General features: G+C 47.5%; 4 protein-coding genes across 4 annotated transcripts; 3 read left to right on the top strand and 1 right to left on the bottom strand.

Annotated features, from left to right (window-relative positions):
• Positions 1–958: 958 nt before the first annotated feature.
• Positions 959–1,973, top strand: PV06_10514 (uncharacterized protein; the record flags this gene model as incomplete). The annotated part of the gene is made up of 6 exons (XM_016412071.1): positions 959–1,138; positions 1,192–1,272; positions 1,333–1,470; positions 1,520–1,540; positions 1,599–1,687; positions 1,739–1,973. 6 exons carry the CDS (start codon positions 959–961, stop codon positions 1,971–1,973), a joined length of 744 nt encoding a protein of 247 aa, XP_016257691.1.
• A 45-nt stretch (positions 1,974–2,018) lies between these two features.
• On the top strand, positions 2,019–2,410 carry PV06_10513 (uncharacterized protein; the record flags this gene model as incomplete). The annotated part of the gene is made up of 2 exons (XM_016412070.1): positions 2,019–2,212; positions 2,275–2,410. The coding sequence occupies 2 exons, from the start codon at positions 2,019–2,021 to the stop codon at positions 2,408–2,410; spliced, it is 330 nt and encodes a 109-aa protein (XP_016257690.1).
• A 234-nt stretch (positions 2,411–2,644) lies between these two features.
• Positions 2,645–6,687, bottom strand: PV06_10512 (uncharacterized protein; the record flags this gene model as incomplete). The annotated part of the gene is made up of 4 exons (XM_016412069.1): positions 2,645–3,302; positions 3,369–4,327; positions 4,380–4,488; positions 6,119–6,687. The coding sequence occupies 4 exons, from the start codon at positions 6,685–6,687 to the stop codon at positions 2,645–2,647; spliced, it is 2,295 nt and encodes a 764-aa protein (XP_016257689.1).
• Positions 6,688–7,152: 465 nt separating this feature from the next.
• PV06_10511 (uncharacterized protein) lies at positions 7,153–8,070 on the top strand (the record flags this gene model as incomplete). Its single annotated transcript, XM_016412068.1, has 3 exons — positions 7,153–7,733; positions 7,802–7,961; positions 8,038–8,070. The coding sequence occupies 3 exons, from the start codon at positions 7,153–7,155 to the stop codon at positions 8,068–8,070; spliced, it is 774 nt and encodes a 257-aa protein (XP_016257688.1).
• Positions 8,071–15,463: the final 7,393 nt, after the last annotated feature.

Genomic DNA, 15,463 nt, shown 5'->3' with positions numbered 1-15,463 from the left:
TTCTCCCTTTAGCTGTGACGCTTGCAATGTAATTCACACTGAAACACTGACGAGCCACTTTCAAATCCAGTATGCTATATAACACAACACTGATTCTACTCCACCGTCCATACCTATCCCATCATTCCGAAAATGAAGCCGCAAGAGAAAAGACAAAGCACCCAAGCGAGAGCTCAAGGAAGATTGCAACCGATGCTGCAGTACTTATTTGCAACTGTGTGGAGCTTTATCGCTGTTACTATTCCTTGGGCAGAGTGAATGCATGCATAGTTTATATGATAGTCACAGCCGGCCTTATGCATGCAGATAACTGGTGCTATTTACCCGCTGAAGATGCTGGTAGATTCCAAGAGCTCCACATATCATGTATCCAGGCTCTTGGTGAGCTGGGAAAGACAATTCGCAGCAGCATTCGGGGCCTTGATCTCCTTACGATTGTCCGACGTGAATGGCTAGATATGGGGCTTACATATGGGACCTAAGGCAGGAAAACTTGAATATGACTAATGAGACCGCTTTCGTGAGCCTACCACTTGCCAATAGGGTCTTGGAATATTATTTACAGTCATTGACTGAAAATACCTTTTGACATTTCTGTAGCAATGTATGTTAGATAACCTCAGGAGCTCGGTAGATGAAAATAGTAGCCTCGGTAAGATATCCCGTGGTTCTTATGCTGAACCGACTACTTCGACCGACACTTTCTCGGGATAGGAGATCTTTGAGGTCCGAAACTATTTTCATAATTCCGTGTGGCCTACTGAATGGATATTCCACTATCAATGCTCAACCTAATAGGCATTGATTCGCCCAGCCTACTCCAATGCTTCTGTCGGCCCACACATACAATCAAACAAATGTTGAATTACTGACCCTATCCACATTTATAATCATCCTGAGCACATCCTGAGACCACACTTCCCCCTGTGTCATCACTTGATTTTCGAGCTCAGTCAAAATGCTGACCACCGAATTGACACAGCAGCTGGGCATCAAGCACCCCGTTATGCTGGCTGGCATGGGCCAGGTATCGGGAGCCTCTCTCGTTGCCGCAGTGAGCAATGCCGGTGGTCTGGGTGTTGTGGGGGGTGCTCTGTATTCACCCCAGCAGCTGAAGGATATCTTACAAGATGTAAAGGTCTGGGGAGCGAGAGAAATGTCGTCCTTGAATGAGAGCTAACCTAGTAACAGAGTCGTCTCAAATCACCGGATACCCCCTTCGGCGTTGACCTGTTGATCCCTCAAGTTGGTGGAAATGCACGCAGAACAAATGTAAGCAGAGAAAACGAATATCCAATCTTCCCATACTACGCTCTAACAAGGAAAAAATAGTTCGACTATACAAATGGCAAGCTGAGCGAACTTATTGATGTCGTGGTAGAAATGGGCGCCAAGCTTTTTGTGTCAGCCGTTGGTGTACCGCCAACATGGGTGGTAGAAAAGCTTCACAGAGGTGGAGTGTTGTACATGGTGTGTTATCAATGGTGTATAGAGAGTCGGCATGCTAACCATGATACAGAATCTTGTCGGACATCCCAAGGTAAATTATACGTGACCTTTGTCCATACAGTGTGGATGTCTGATCACAGAGGATACAGCATGTCCGCAAGGCATGCAATGCAGGTGCCGATGGTATAATTGCACAGGGCTACGAGGCTGGCGGCCATACTGGTGACATACCATCTAGGTGAGACGGATGTGTCAAAGTGAACGCTTGAAGGTGGGCTAATTTCATTAGCATATTGCTGCCCGCATGTGCCGATATTTGCAGGCAATATCGGTCTCCAATGACAGGAAAGCCTGTTCTCTTGGTGGCCGGCGGGGGTATGTTCGACGGAAGAAGCCTTGCTGCTGCTATCATGCTGGGAGCTAGTTCTGTATGGATTGGCACTCGATTCGTGACAGCGAAAGAATCGGAGGCACCGCAAAGTGCAAAAGAAGCGCAAGTAATTTGTCTCCAGGATGCCACTTGAAACTGACCTTTTCCCAGGATTATCAATGGGGATTTTGATTCCACGATGAGAACTTTGATTTTTACTGGTCGGCCTCTACGGATTCAACGTACTCCCTATATTGCACACTGGGAAAGCCACCGGCAGGATGAGATCAGACAACTTACAAGCAAGGGGAAGATACCACTTGACATCGAAATTGACCGCCTACACACCTCTGGTGAGCTGACCGAGGAGATCGAAGACCAATCAGTCAAAAGGTAAGAGCCACCTCAAATCCCAGCCATTTTTCTTGTAGCGACTTAATCCTTACTAAAATCAGACCCATGGGAATGGTATCCGGCCTAGTCAACAAGCCGGATCAGCCAGCGGCGGAGATTGTAGCTGAGATCGTGGAGGACGCCACCCAGCTGCTTGGGTCAGCATCCCACTATTTGACATTGCCCTCGAAGATGTGAATGGTAGATGACCAAAGCTACTAGTCATAGCCATCAGTTTCCGAAAAGCTAGCATGGACAATATCAGAAGCGGCCTTTCGCGGGCAGCTATAGCATGAGAGCTGGAAGAGAATCAACGCAGCGGATAAATAGTTTTGGGGATGTTTGTGACCTCCAATATGATACCATATACCGGCGGCTCAGAGCCTACTAGAACTAGATGCTCATCTCCTTCTCTAAATGACTAGTTTCCTGCTAACCTGTCAAGACCTCTTCCTGATTATTATTCAGTCCGAATGTGTTAACTAAATTCTCCTCTTCTACGTCGAAATCGTTGGGTGGAAGAGTGGGAAGAATGCTCATATCAAATAAGGAGTCCTCGAAGTCATCTGTCTCTATCCAAGAGAGGTCCAGAGGAGTCGTTCCTGTAAATGCATCTCGCTGATGCTCAGCGAAACTTAGAAACTCCTGGTTGAGGAGGGCAAGGTGTTCGTAATCGGATGACGCGGCAGATGGAGTGTCATTAGTACCATAATGTTCTTGTAAGGCTATAAGGTCGGAGCCACTCGAAGATGCTTGTCTATTATCTTCAAGCCGCCCATCAAGGTTGACCGAAGTCCTTGGCGGCATCTGGGGCGAGGCCTGTGTTAAACCCGTGGATGACGGCTGGGTGGTTGTTTCAGTAAGGGTCTGAGCTGGTGATTGATCGGACTCGTCATTCTCGCCATGTCCAGGCATTAGACGATCTAAGTAAGTGTTCGCTCGTTCTGCACATGTGTATCGAGCTCTCAAAGTCCTCAGGAGGAGCATGCAGCTTGCATAACCTGGCATGGCTTTGTGTTGTGAGGAGCTATTCTGGCTGTGCCTGAACCTCGCATGCAGAACCACTAGCGCTGGGATGACGAACGAAGTACTACAGTCAGTACAAATTAGCATTTTTTCGTCAGCTTTGATGATTATCAAGCACATAGGGGCTCACCTGAACGAGGGTAGATGTTCCCCGAGATGGTTTCTCACAAGATCTTCTGAGCAGCGTGCCACACCCTGAGCTGCCCACAGCAGTTTCCGACAGTATGTTGAATACTCCCTTTCCTCTGTGTGAACAGCAAATGCCGTTTCGGAGTCAGACGGAAGCACTTGAGGCCGATAGAGACAATTTATTGCCGTGTAGTATGCCATCCTTAGCAGGACACGTCCAAGATTTGAACCTTTATGAGACTGATCCTGGTTCGGTTGATCTGCTTGCCATCGAGCATCTTCGTGTAGTCCCACGAACCAAGCTTTGACCTTTCGAAAACAAGCGTCGATTTCTGCTGCCATCAATTTTCGGTATATCCTCTGGTCCTGCCCCAACTTCACGAGCATAGGCGATCGAAGGATAGAGGATACTGACGACTGTACCCAGAGTACCCTGTTCAAGCAGAGACTCATTTTGGCCATCTCGACTGAGATCGCGACGGACCTACCCCTGATGGTACCCTTGTCGATTGCGTAAGGAGTGGTCGAGGAAGCAGTGATGTGGCTAGGTTGACATGTTGAAGGGAAATCGCCAAACGAGAGCATGCAAATCTCGCATTCCTCAGGCCTGAATCTTGGGAGAAATCTGCCCCCAAGTGCCAGTATCGTATCTCGAATCACGCAGCTCCACCAGAGCCTCTTCAAGGTCCCCAGGCGGCTTCTGCAGATTGTTGTATCTCCGAGGATCTCACGAAGGTCCATTGACTGTATCTTGGAGACGGCTGATCCCATCCAATACCACGGGTTGCGCTGATCCTCAATTTCTACCCAATGGGTAAAAATAAGCCGTGCTTGGGCGACCGATACATCGTCTGCTTCCAGCTCCAGGTCATGAAGAGCAATTGCCCTACGATACAGGTTTATCCGGGCCTCTTCACGACTGCTAAAGCCCATGGGCTTTAGTGTGGCCAATGGCACAAACTGATAACATGTCAGATAAACGACTAGCAGTCGCGGTGAAAGAGAAACTTACAGCGCTAGCACCAAAGATAATGGCTTGGAGCACCAAGAGACTGATGTTTCGAGTGGCGTTGAACGTCGGGTCGTCTTCACCTGGCTGACGTACCAGAGCTAATATCTCGCTATAGTCGAAGAGTGGTAGAAATGGATTGACAAGATCGAAGTATACATCGATCAACTCTGATAGTATTTTTGGCTCGGGGATTGAGAACGCCCCTCTCTGTTCAAGAAACTGTACCTCATTATGATGAGGATTCCTACTGAAAGGGCGCAGAAAAGCAGGTAAAGAAGCTCGCAGCCCTTGCGGGAATGTGTCAAGATGCCTGTATCGCGACACACTAGCTGAATTCGAGAAATCGGCTACCATCCCTTTGCTGTTCTGACTCGGTTTAATGTTGCTTTCCAGGTTCATCGGTCTGTCGCACCTCATGCACTCCAGACCGCTTATCCTACAATGGAGGCAGGCGGCCCCGGGCTGGTCAAAGGTGCATTTGACTCGACGGTCGTGGCATGCTTGACAAGCCTTATTTGCCCGTCGCCGTTTCGCAGCAGGTTCCATGGTATATATATTGCCAGTGCTCATCGACGTAGACTAATAGTGCTAAGATAGTCACTTGAGCATACAAGTGCTAGGAAAGCAAATGATGTTGAAGGCTAGCCAGGAGCCTAGGTGCTCATCAGATGCGGGGCCCCTCCTCGAGCCCCTGCCTCTTCACCCCCACCTCCCCAGGTTTCTAAGCCCAGCGGAATAGAAGTCACCTTAAGACTGATTCAAAGCATCTCCTTCTCGAAGGTCTACGCCATCGAGAGTAAACCAATGCGCAGAGAGGGAGCCGCGGCGTCTGGAGTCCTATGACTATAATGTTTAAGGCCTACTGACCATTAATTTACGATGCCAGGTTTAGGATTTTAGCAGTGATCATTGGAACATGCGAGGTTCACGACGCAAAACTCATCACTTGCTTGTGGTGTTCTCCTGGCATACAATGAAGCATCACAACCCCCAAGCATACACATTCTTACCGGAAATGCGGGACAATGATTTCCTGGATACGAGACGATTTCCGTCATCATCCATAGTACTCCATGGGGGTGATGCTATTTCCGCTATTATCCATTGGTACTGAATACGGATAATCCTATTTCCGTTGCTCACACGGAGACGCGTGAAGCTAAAGATGTGGGTCCAGCCCCCCGGAACCGAGTTCGAGCGCAGAGAGCCTAATAAGGTCTGCCAACCACATGATAGAACTACAAGAGATTAGTTTAGAGCCCATCACACGATAGAGCGTATTTGCATCTCAAAGCTTAGATTATTCATGTAAGAGAGACTCCAAAATGGAAAACACTGATGAAATATGGAGACGATGTAGTTCCCGTCCTATCTTATTCGCCGTGGTTCAGTGAAATGTCTGTATTAGAGACTGATGGACGACCCACGATGCTAATTTGAATCATACACACCATCCCCCATCTACTGAATAGACCGAGCCTGTGATATATGAAGCTTTCCCTCCTAATAAGAACACGATCACATTTCCAATCTCAGCAGGTTCTCCCCAACGACAAAGAGGAAAGGGCAGGCTTGTGGCCGATGTGGACGTGTTACCATTCCGAACTCCTGCCAACATGGGGGTATCAATGACGCCACTGTAGGCTTGTTAGTGGGTTCGAGTCAGTCTGAGAGGAAATCGATTTTCCAGCGGCAGCAGCCAGCGCTCTCAGTATAGAAGACAGGGTAGATTGACTTACGGAGCCACCACATTAACGCGGATTTTGCGTGGTGCGGCTTCAATCGCAGCGACTTTAGCCAGATGCATCACAGCAGCTTTACTCGAGCCGTAAGTCGCTGTGTTGATCATTCCCCGGAGCCCAGAGTAGCTTCCAATAACAACGATACTTCCTCCCTCTGCCATTATCCCAGGCTTTAGGAATTCCGAGAGAACATTGAAAGTACCTTCGGCGTTCACTCGATAGATTCTCTGAAACTCAGAATTCTCTACCTCCCATATCTTTTTCCTACTCAAACTCGGCCCTGCAATTGCTGCAATGTGTGCGAGGCCATCAATATGGCTGAAGGTTCGTATCGTGTGGGCCACGAATGCAGAGACGCTTTTTCGATCTGAAACATCCACTTCAAATGTGATGATTCTGTCTTGCACTTCCTGGGGATATGAGTCCTTTAGTTCTCGAATGCCTTCCGTATTCACATCCCCCAGACTGACAGAAGCACCAGCAGAGATAAGTATCTGCGCCGTTGCTCTCCCTATTCCAGAGGCTGCACCAGTCACGGCGAGTACTTTTCCATCCAAATGCGGCATTGTGTTAGAAGTATTTCGATTATCGATGAATGGCTTAACTTTCAGAAGCAAGCAAAGGGTTTTCACTACTATATGCTGGTGGGCATCAAAACATGAAATAAGGAAATGTTCATAACCGGGTGATGACCCACTAAAATCGGAGAAGATATCACCCACTGTATACTCCCTCCCCATCCCTCCTCTCCCCCGTAAAACATTGTCTTTATCCAAAAGTCTTAGCTCGGTGTTGTTTCCGAATTATTAAAGCCTTCCTAGCCTTTTGCACGGAAAAGGGGGGAAGGGGAAGTTGACCTGAACTCCAAAGTAGAGTCACTCCAAGCAAACATAGGTCATATAATGAATCCCCACAAAATGGCTCAGTATCTGGATATCACGCAACAAGAATATTAATTTGCCATCCTGATAACTACTCAATACTCTATTCCTATACTCACAAAGCTGATCCTCACGAAACTCACCCTTACAATGTCTGTCAGCTATCCCGACCTCAAGGGCAGGGCGTATGCCATAACAGGAGCAGCATCTGGTATGGGCAGGGAAACTGCGCTGTTGTTAGCCAAGCAAGGGGCGAATGTTGGTTTGCTGGATATAACTTCTCCCAATGCCGTCGCAGCAGAAATCACCAAATTGGTGGGCGGAGGCCATACTCATGCCCTTTCCGTCGACGTTACCGATGCCAAAGCAGTCGATCAGGCTTTCAAGAGCATATTTGAAACTTTCGGTCGTTTGGACGGTGCTGCCAATCTCGCTGGGACCGTTGGAACCATGAAGTATGGTCAAACACACCATGGCCTGGAGAACGTTACAGATGAAGATTGGGACTTTATCCTGAAAGTCAATCTCGACGGTGTCAAAAATTGCCTTAGGTCCGAGTTACGTCTTATGAAAGGCCCAGGTTCCATTGTCAATGCATCTTCGATCTCTGGCTTGGCAGGAAACCCTTACTCCACCGCATATTCCTCGAGCAAATGGGCTGTGATTGGCCTTTCCAAGGGTGCTGCTGGCGAAGCAGGCTCTAAGGGCATTCGTGTGAATGCCATAGCCCCGTGAGTTGACTCCTTATATGGTTGATTCAAGCAAGCCTCTCGTGTGTTAACCGCCATGTTCTCTTTAGTGGAATCGTTATCACACCTCTCATTAAATCCCTGGGCGAAGAGGAGATGAAGCGTACGCTTATTTCCAAGGTGGCACTGGGCCGAGTTGCCCAGCCCGAGGACATCGCAAAAGTGATTGTTTTTCTCATGAGCAATGAATCAGGATATATCAGTGGTTCGGTAAGTCGTCGCATGCCTTTATTTCCTCCTTCACTGGGGTGTAAAAACTATGAGTGAATCTGATGCGTTGCAATAGGTCATTAATATCGATGGCGGATTCAGTTACTAACATTATTTTGTCAATGAACATGTTACATCGCTACGTACAGAAAGCCAACGTGGAATCCGTTCGAAGTTCATCTGTACCTTCATTCCAAACGTAAAATGGAGAGTTCTCAATACAATTTCCGGCTTCTAACGCGTGTAGTATTTTGGCTATTTGCGCATTGTGACAAGGTGCAGAGCTCATGATGTGCGACAAGCTACAGATTAATCATATTTACAGGTGCCAGCATATTGCGCCAAGGAACAATAAACCAACGTATCTACTTGGTGCCCTGGGCATTGGAAGACAGTTTTTCCCATATGATGTGATCAGTAAACAATAGGAGAAGGAGAGACAGGGAGTATTATGCTCGTTACTAGGAGGCGGTGCACTGATGGATCATGATTTCATTTTTGGCATAAGGCATAAGGAAATATTACGCAAGATATATATAAACTCCCAAGCAGTGCTCAGAAAAGCCCGCTCTCTTGCTTGGGCGCCTCATCATAGCAAAGGCCCCGTTCTCTCAAGTAGTATGCCAAATCTCCATGCTTGGACTCGCGAATAGTCATTCCCCTTCCAAAATAGTTGAATCTGTTGTCCTTTATATATTCATAATCGTAGTCTTCCCAGCGGGGACGGCTCATAGCTTCAATAAAGTGAATTGAGGAGCCAGGCCAGGGACCAAACACTTTGCCATCTCGTTTGCCAAGTTTATACCTATTGTAAAATTGTGAGTGGTAAGTTTGTGGAAACAGTCTTCACCAAAGATCGACTCACCAAGATGCACAAGGGCCAGTCCAAACCATGTCATTCATCAAGCTATCTTTATGAGCCTGGAAGTCATCCACAGCCCTCTGCTTAGGACTAAGGGATATTATGCCTTCGGTTTGCACTTTCTCAATAACTTGAAAGATGTAGTTCCAAGCAGTTTCTACGCTGATGAGAAAAACTCCGTTGGCAAATGTGAAGTTTGGGCCTCCAATCACTGTGACAAGGTCAGAGTAGTTACCATAGAAAGCTTCAGAAAGTGTAGACGAACTGAAATAATTCGGGAAGCCAGCGGCTCCCACAGACAGATAAGAAGGAGGCTCGTCTTTCCAGACGTCACGAAGGTCATGGCCATTCGGCCCAATAAGAGGGAACGCTGGCTTGAAAGATGTGTCCTGTGTTGTATTAGGTGCCCAGAGCATATTGAGAACAGAAGATGGGACGTACAAATCCTGTAGCGCAGACAATTGCATCAACTTCAAGCATCGTGCCATCCTCCATCTCGAGACCACTTTGGGTGATTCTTGATACTCCCCCAAAATGGACATCCACATTCTTGGAAGCGAGAGCCTCGAGATAGCCGGTGCCTGGAGTGATTCTGCAACATAACGTCAGTGCCATGACTCCCTCGTTGTTCTCGAAGAGCCTGCGAACCTCCTACACCCGACATTGAACTTTGGTATCAGCTGATCTGCGACCTCAGGCTTTGCGGATAGCCGCTCTCTCATCTGCTGACCAAAGATCCCTGCCATGTTCTTCTGCGCGTCCGAGTCGACATAATGGATTTCGAAAAGGTGATTCATTGAGTTCTCTATACCCTTCCTCATTCGAAGAAATTCTTCTGGATTTTCGGCCCAGTATTTCTGCTGTTCTTTAGTATATGTCGTTTCTCTACCTTCTGGGCCTCCACCGGCGCCCATTTCAGGTGTGATCCAGGTAGCTGATCGATTGATAGAGATCAGCTTTTTGACAACTATAACTTTGTCAATTCTCGTACTGCATTACTTAACTCGGGGATCATGAGCACTTACTTGGCTGAAGGCTCGGCACAATCTGGATAGCAGAGGATCCTGAGCCAATAACCGCGACTGTTTTTCCATTATAATCATAGGTCTGATCCCAGGAGGCAGAATGAGCCAAGTGACCTTTGAATTGGCCGATGCCGGCTATGTCAGGATATCGCCATTTGCTGCATAACCATTAATTTCCCTCCATAACTGCCGCGAGAAATTTGAATGGGCTCACTTCAAAAAACCACCAGCATTGATGAAGAATTCAGCCTCATCGAAAAAAGTTTGTCTGGTTTGGAGGTCTTCGATTTCTACCTTCCATTTACCCATCTGCTGATTCCAGACAGCACCGATGACCTTATGGCTGAGTTTAACGTAATCGAAGACTCCGTAAGTCTCTGCGCGACCTTTGAAGTAGTCAAAGATTTCTTCTGATCCAACGTAGCCTCGCGACCAGTAAGGATTGCCTTCCCAGGGATAGGTATATCCGTGAGCCGGAACATCACAAGCACAACTAGATGTCCTTCGTTAATCAACAGTATCCCTTGCATCTTGATGGATGACAACTTACCCAGGATACCTGTTTTCCAGCCAAGTACCACAAACGTCATGGTTCTTTTCGTATATTCGAAATTTGATAGGAGAGTCTCCAAACTTCTCCTTGAATAATTTGACCCCTGCTATACCACTAAGGCCCGCGCCAATGACGATGACCTCAATAGGCCGCGGCTGGAACAATAAACCCTGTCCGTATTGGTACATGGAAGTAGCATCGTGGCTCACGGCAGGACCGTTGGTGATAGTAGGGAGAGAAGTCATGGCATCTGAAAACTATCTTTGGTCTAACCTGCTGGCAATTTTCAATTTGTGATGGAATAGATTTCGACGATCTTTTGTCATCTATTTACCTTGGCCTAAATTTGCTCTGTTCACTATTTACAAGGCTGCAAAAGGGGGCGGAAATTCTGCGGCGAACCGGAAATCTTGCATTTTCCGTAGACAAATCACCCAGCAAAAATGGTCTGGAGCACCTATTCACTCTCGTGATATTTTCTTCTCTGGCAGACAGGCAGTTACTCAACCTTATAGGCGTCCCGATAAGTGGTCATGGCCGAATTAGAAGTAGAATGCGAGTCATTAAGTCTCGAGGCAAGATGGCATGTGGATGTATACAACCTATAGTCAGGAAAATGCATCACATCTACAGTTCTCACATTGTGTAGCATCATTTTGTCTGACAGTACCGTGACTGCTGTCGTGTCGGAATCTGAAACGCCACTCTAGGCCCGCCTTACCAGAAATAGTAGAGGCTTCTTATCCCCCTGCTCAATGCTGCTGGACAATGAATCATACCTTAGTTTAGTTATTACAAACTTCCTCGTAGAATCTACTCACTTAGAAGATACTAGGCAAGGACCATAGCTAAAGATATGATTTCTATCGCATTTCATCGTGTTTCTTCGTTGAGTTACAGTATTTGCAGATAGATGTAGCTGGTACTAGCTTGTTTTGATTACGTGTTAAACCTGAGGGCTGCCAGTAACTTATTCTATAAGCAGCCACAATAAGTTGCGAGTAAGATCGTCCTACTATGGCTATACACAATGAGTCTTACGACTCGATAGCTTGAAGGTGGCTCAAATCCCCCATTGGGTCAAGTATAGGTCCATCATGTTCTCGTCAATGGCTGGCAGATCCCTCAATGTCGCACTAGCTCCTTCCGCACGTTTTGTTTCCCATGGAGGTTGCTTCCATTCCAGAAGACCTGCAAGGGACTTGAGGAAGTCGAGCAGCTTTAGTGCTGGCTTTTCCTCAAGTTCCGTGTCTGAGGTTTCAACTTTACTGAGGAAATCCACCCATTCCGGGAAGGTCACTACCTGGGCTGCGAAATGGCGATGTATTGCTGGCAGAAGAGGTCGCCAAGTGACTGTTCGTGGATTCACGAGATGGAAGACCTCACATCTGAAATCCTGTTGCCGCTTGATGCGAGTTTCGGCAAACTCCCAAATGACCTTTGCTGCCAAGTCCTGATCTCGTTAGCATTACCAAAGCTTTGAGTCGAGAGTGAACAGGATCACTTACTACCGGCACCCAGTCGATTGGCATATATGAAAGGCTGTCTGGAACCTTAGACATAGCTTTGGAGGTAAGGACTATGGCTGGCACCCAGTCCTTCTTGTTCCAGAAACCAGGTCCACGAGAAGGTCCACCAATCTGACCTACACGTGTAATGGTGATTGGGAGGCCAGATTTTTCGGCAGCATTTGCAAGGATACACTCCGCGGTGTACTTGGAAAGACCATAGCCTGATTTGAGTACAACGTCTGTGTTGTCCATCAGCACTTCGGGACAAGATGGTCCATGTTGCTCGTCCCAGCGCCCTACTGCTGATAAGGACGATATAAAAATGATATGAGGCTTGAAAACCGTCTCGGCTACGAAGTCGATTAGCCTCCGTGTTCCTTGAATATGTGTATCTTCAAAAGATTCGAGAGGGTGGTTGAAATCGACTTTCCAAGCGTTGTGGATCACTAGACTGACGCAAGACTGTAATTTCGAGTATTGAGACGTGTCGAGGCCGAATCGGTCTTCTCCAAATTGAGCTTGCAAGAAAGTTACCCTGGATTGAACTTTTGAGGAGAAGTCGAGTCCGCGTTGCTGAAAGCTTTGCTTGGTTGTTTCGTAAGCACTGGCGGATCTGTTCAAACAGAAGACATGCTCCACGTGATTGCTGTCTTGAAGCAGCTGGTTGAGGATAAAACTTCCAATGTAGCCTGTACTTCCTGTGAGAAAGACGGTGTGCTTTTCGGGATACTTAGGAAGGCTGCGGATATAGGTGGGGAGATTTGCACTGTAGCTTTTCACCAGTGTCTGAACCGCTTCATCCCAGTTTGTCTCTTGTTGCTCGTCATCGTTTAGTTCTGCATCAACTTGGGAAAGAGGATCAAGTAGGTTGGCCAGAAATTGTGCCAGTTTCTCCAGCGTAGGTGTTTTATACAGCTTTTGAACTGTAATCAAGGGCTTCCTGGAAGGAAATTGCTTTGCGACCACCCCTTGGAGCAGCCTCGTCAACTGGAGCGTTCGTAGAGAGTCCAAACCCGAAGAGAAAAAATCAGATGTGGCCGAGAGATCCAGATCTGGCAGTAACGGTGCGATTGTTTCCTTGAGAAATTGCTGAATATCTTCGAGGCTGGACCCTTCGGGCAAAGATAGACCATCCACTTGCTCAGCTCCGGCATATAGATTTTCAATGGCATCTGCATAGTCTGAAACCACGGCCTGTCGCCGGATCGATCCTTTTGGGGTCGTCTTGAAGGGAGTTCCTTTCACGGAAACCTTGATGAATGTTTTCCAAATCTGGCCGTGTGAGGGCACCAGCTGGTTCCCTTCTTCGACGACGGGCCAAATCTGGTCAATTAATTCCGTCTCTGATAATCGCAGTTCCTCATACTTGTCCCAGTCAGGTTCGACAAGAACTGCTGCTTGAAATTTTGCTTGACCAACAACGAGAGCTCTGTTGACCAAGGGGTGCTCTTCAATGTGCTTCTCCAGATTTATTGGGTTGAATTTCTCTCCGTTGCTCAGTACCAAGACATCGTCACGCCGCCCATGATATAGCCAGAGCCCTTCTCTTGAGGGGTGCTTAGTGAATAAGTCATTGGTCCGGTACTCCTTTAAGTCGGGAAAGCTGTGGAATACCGCGTGGATCTTACGGTCTTCACGGCGGTAGACGACAGCTTCATACAGGTCTTCTTCTCCAACTGGGTCCATACTTAGACCGTATGAAGGGTGGAACTCGAGGTATTGATAGTCTTGAGGATCTTCAGGTATCATGCAGGCTGCAAGACAGATTTCTGACGTCCCATATGCGGTACAAAGACGAGTCAATTTAGCCACCCGATGGGCAACAATAGGCGAGAGTGGTGCTCCGCCTGAAATAATGGTTCTGAGTAGACTGAGTGCCTTACGTCCTTCCAGCAGACGACTCATATCTTCGATGAGGGATGGAGGCAGAACGGCTATGGTAGGCGAAGTGGTAAGGATAATATCAATGAGTAGCTCCGCGGTCATTGGCCGATCGGGCCCCATGACTGTTGGTAGACCGTGAAAAATGGATTCTTGAAACATGTAAAAGCCCATCAGGTGGAATAGAGGGTTGACACACAAGGACCGCTCATCGGATCTTGGGATAGACCAAATTGCCCTTCGATCACCATCAAGCTCGGGCAACGTAGAGAAGTTGTCCTGAACACTCAAATATCCGTTCGTCATGGGAATCAGTTTCGGCAGCCCTTTTCAAGGTCAGTAAGCAGCAAGCTTATACTAGAGTTCACGTTTCTAAGCGTACCTGTAGATCCAGAGCTGTGAATAATAACAGCGACTTCATTCTCTGCATCCTCATACTCCTTGGTAAAGGAAAACCGCTCCACAGGATCATGTAGCATCTGGTACAGGCTCGGAATCTCCCAGAACTGCAAGTTCTGGGTGTTCGCTTGTAATTGACTCAGATTGATATCACGGCCTTTGCTATAGACCAAATGCCGACACTTAGTTTCCCTGATGAGATGCAAATGGCCCTCAATTGCGTTCCTAGGCGACGGTAGCAGGGTCTGCAGGTGTTAGAAATTCTCATAGAAGGGTAAATCAGAACTTACAGCATGTCCAGTCTTCAGACTAGCAATCGTAAAAATGCTGTATCGTACATCTTGGGTACCCATGTACGCCAGTACCTCAGCCTCAGTACTCGTTCCTATTGTTCTTTGAATCCACCAAGCGGTCCAATCGACCGCTTTGGCCAACTGTTCGAAGTTGAGATGTTCCCATCCTTGGCGATAGTCATCTCCCCCGGTGTGAAACGTGAGGAAGACCCGCTTTGGGTCGGTTTGAGCTATGAAGTCAACTGCTTGAGGGAGCAGCCTCTTGCCAACTTCTTGGCCTGGCACAAAAGACTTCACCATGGCTCGGTTCAAAAGTCAAGATGGTGGCGGTATGATTGGCAGTGGTATGATGCTAGTAAAGACGACCTTCAACGACATCATATACAACGTAACCAACGTGACAAGGGATTCGGGTTCGTGTGGGAATAAAGTTCAACGGGCGCGATCCGCTATTGGCCATCGGAAATCGAAAGTGACCGTGACTAACTCCGCGACAGGCATCTTGACTCTGTTGCCCGGAAATGTCTTGGCCATTCGGAAAACGCTCAATCACTGGTCTATGCATACATGCTGACGAAAAGGCTAGGAGGAGATGAGCAATTTTGGGCTAAAGGATAAGCCATAGCTGCATTGCCTGCCTTTGGGAATCTTGAGTCCACCCGGAACATAGTCTCGGTTTGCAATCTGCATAAAAGCATTGTACCTAATGCCCCGAATAGAAGCAAGAACGGGTTGTCTTTGTGAGTGGTTGTAGTCTTTAGTCTCTTGGATCAACGTTGTTCTCCCATACAGGCAGCCGGATATTGTTCATAGGCATCAACCGAAGACGGAGGCCGAGATATCTTCGCTTGTGCGTGGACGATCAATACCTCTCCATAAAGTCTCGAACTTCTGGTGCATCTCTCGTTCGAACAGTATCAAGCATCAGACTATAACAAGAAATATTGATCTCAGAAGCGAAATTCTCACCGGCCAGGA

Source organism: Exophiala oligosperma (genome assembly GCF_000835515.1).
Source record: "Exophiala oligosperma strain CBS 72588 unplaced genomic scaffold supercont1.13, whole genome shotgun sequence".
In the NCBI taxonomy this organism is placed as follows: domain Eukaryota; kingdom Fungi; phylum Ascomycota; class Eurotiomycetes; order Chaetothyriales; family Herpotrichiellaceae; genus Exophiala; species Exophiala oligosperma.
The sequence above is the reverse complement of the archived record's forward strand: the minus strand, read 5'-3'. Positions and strand labels throughout refer to the sequence as shown.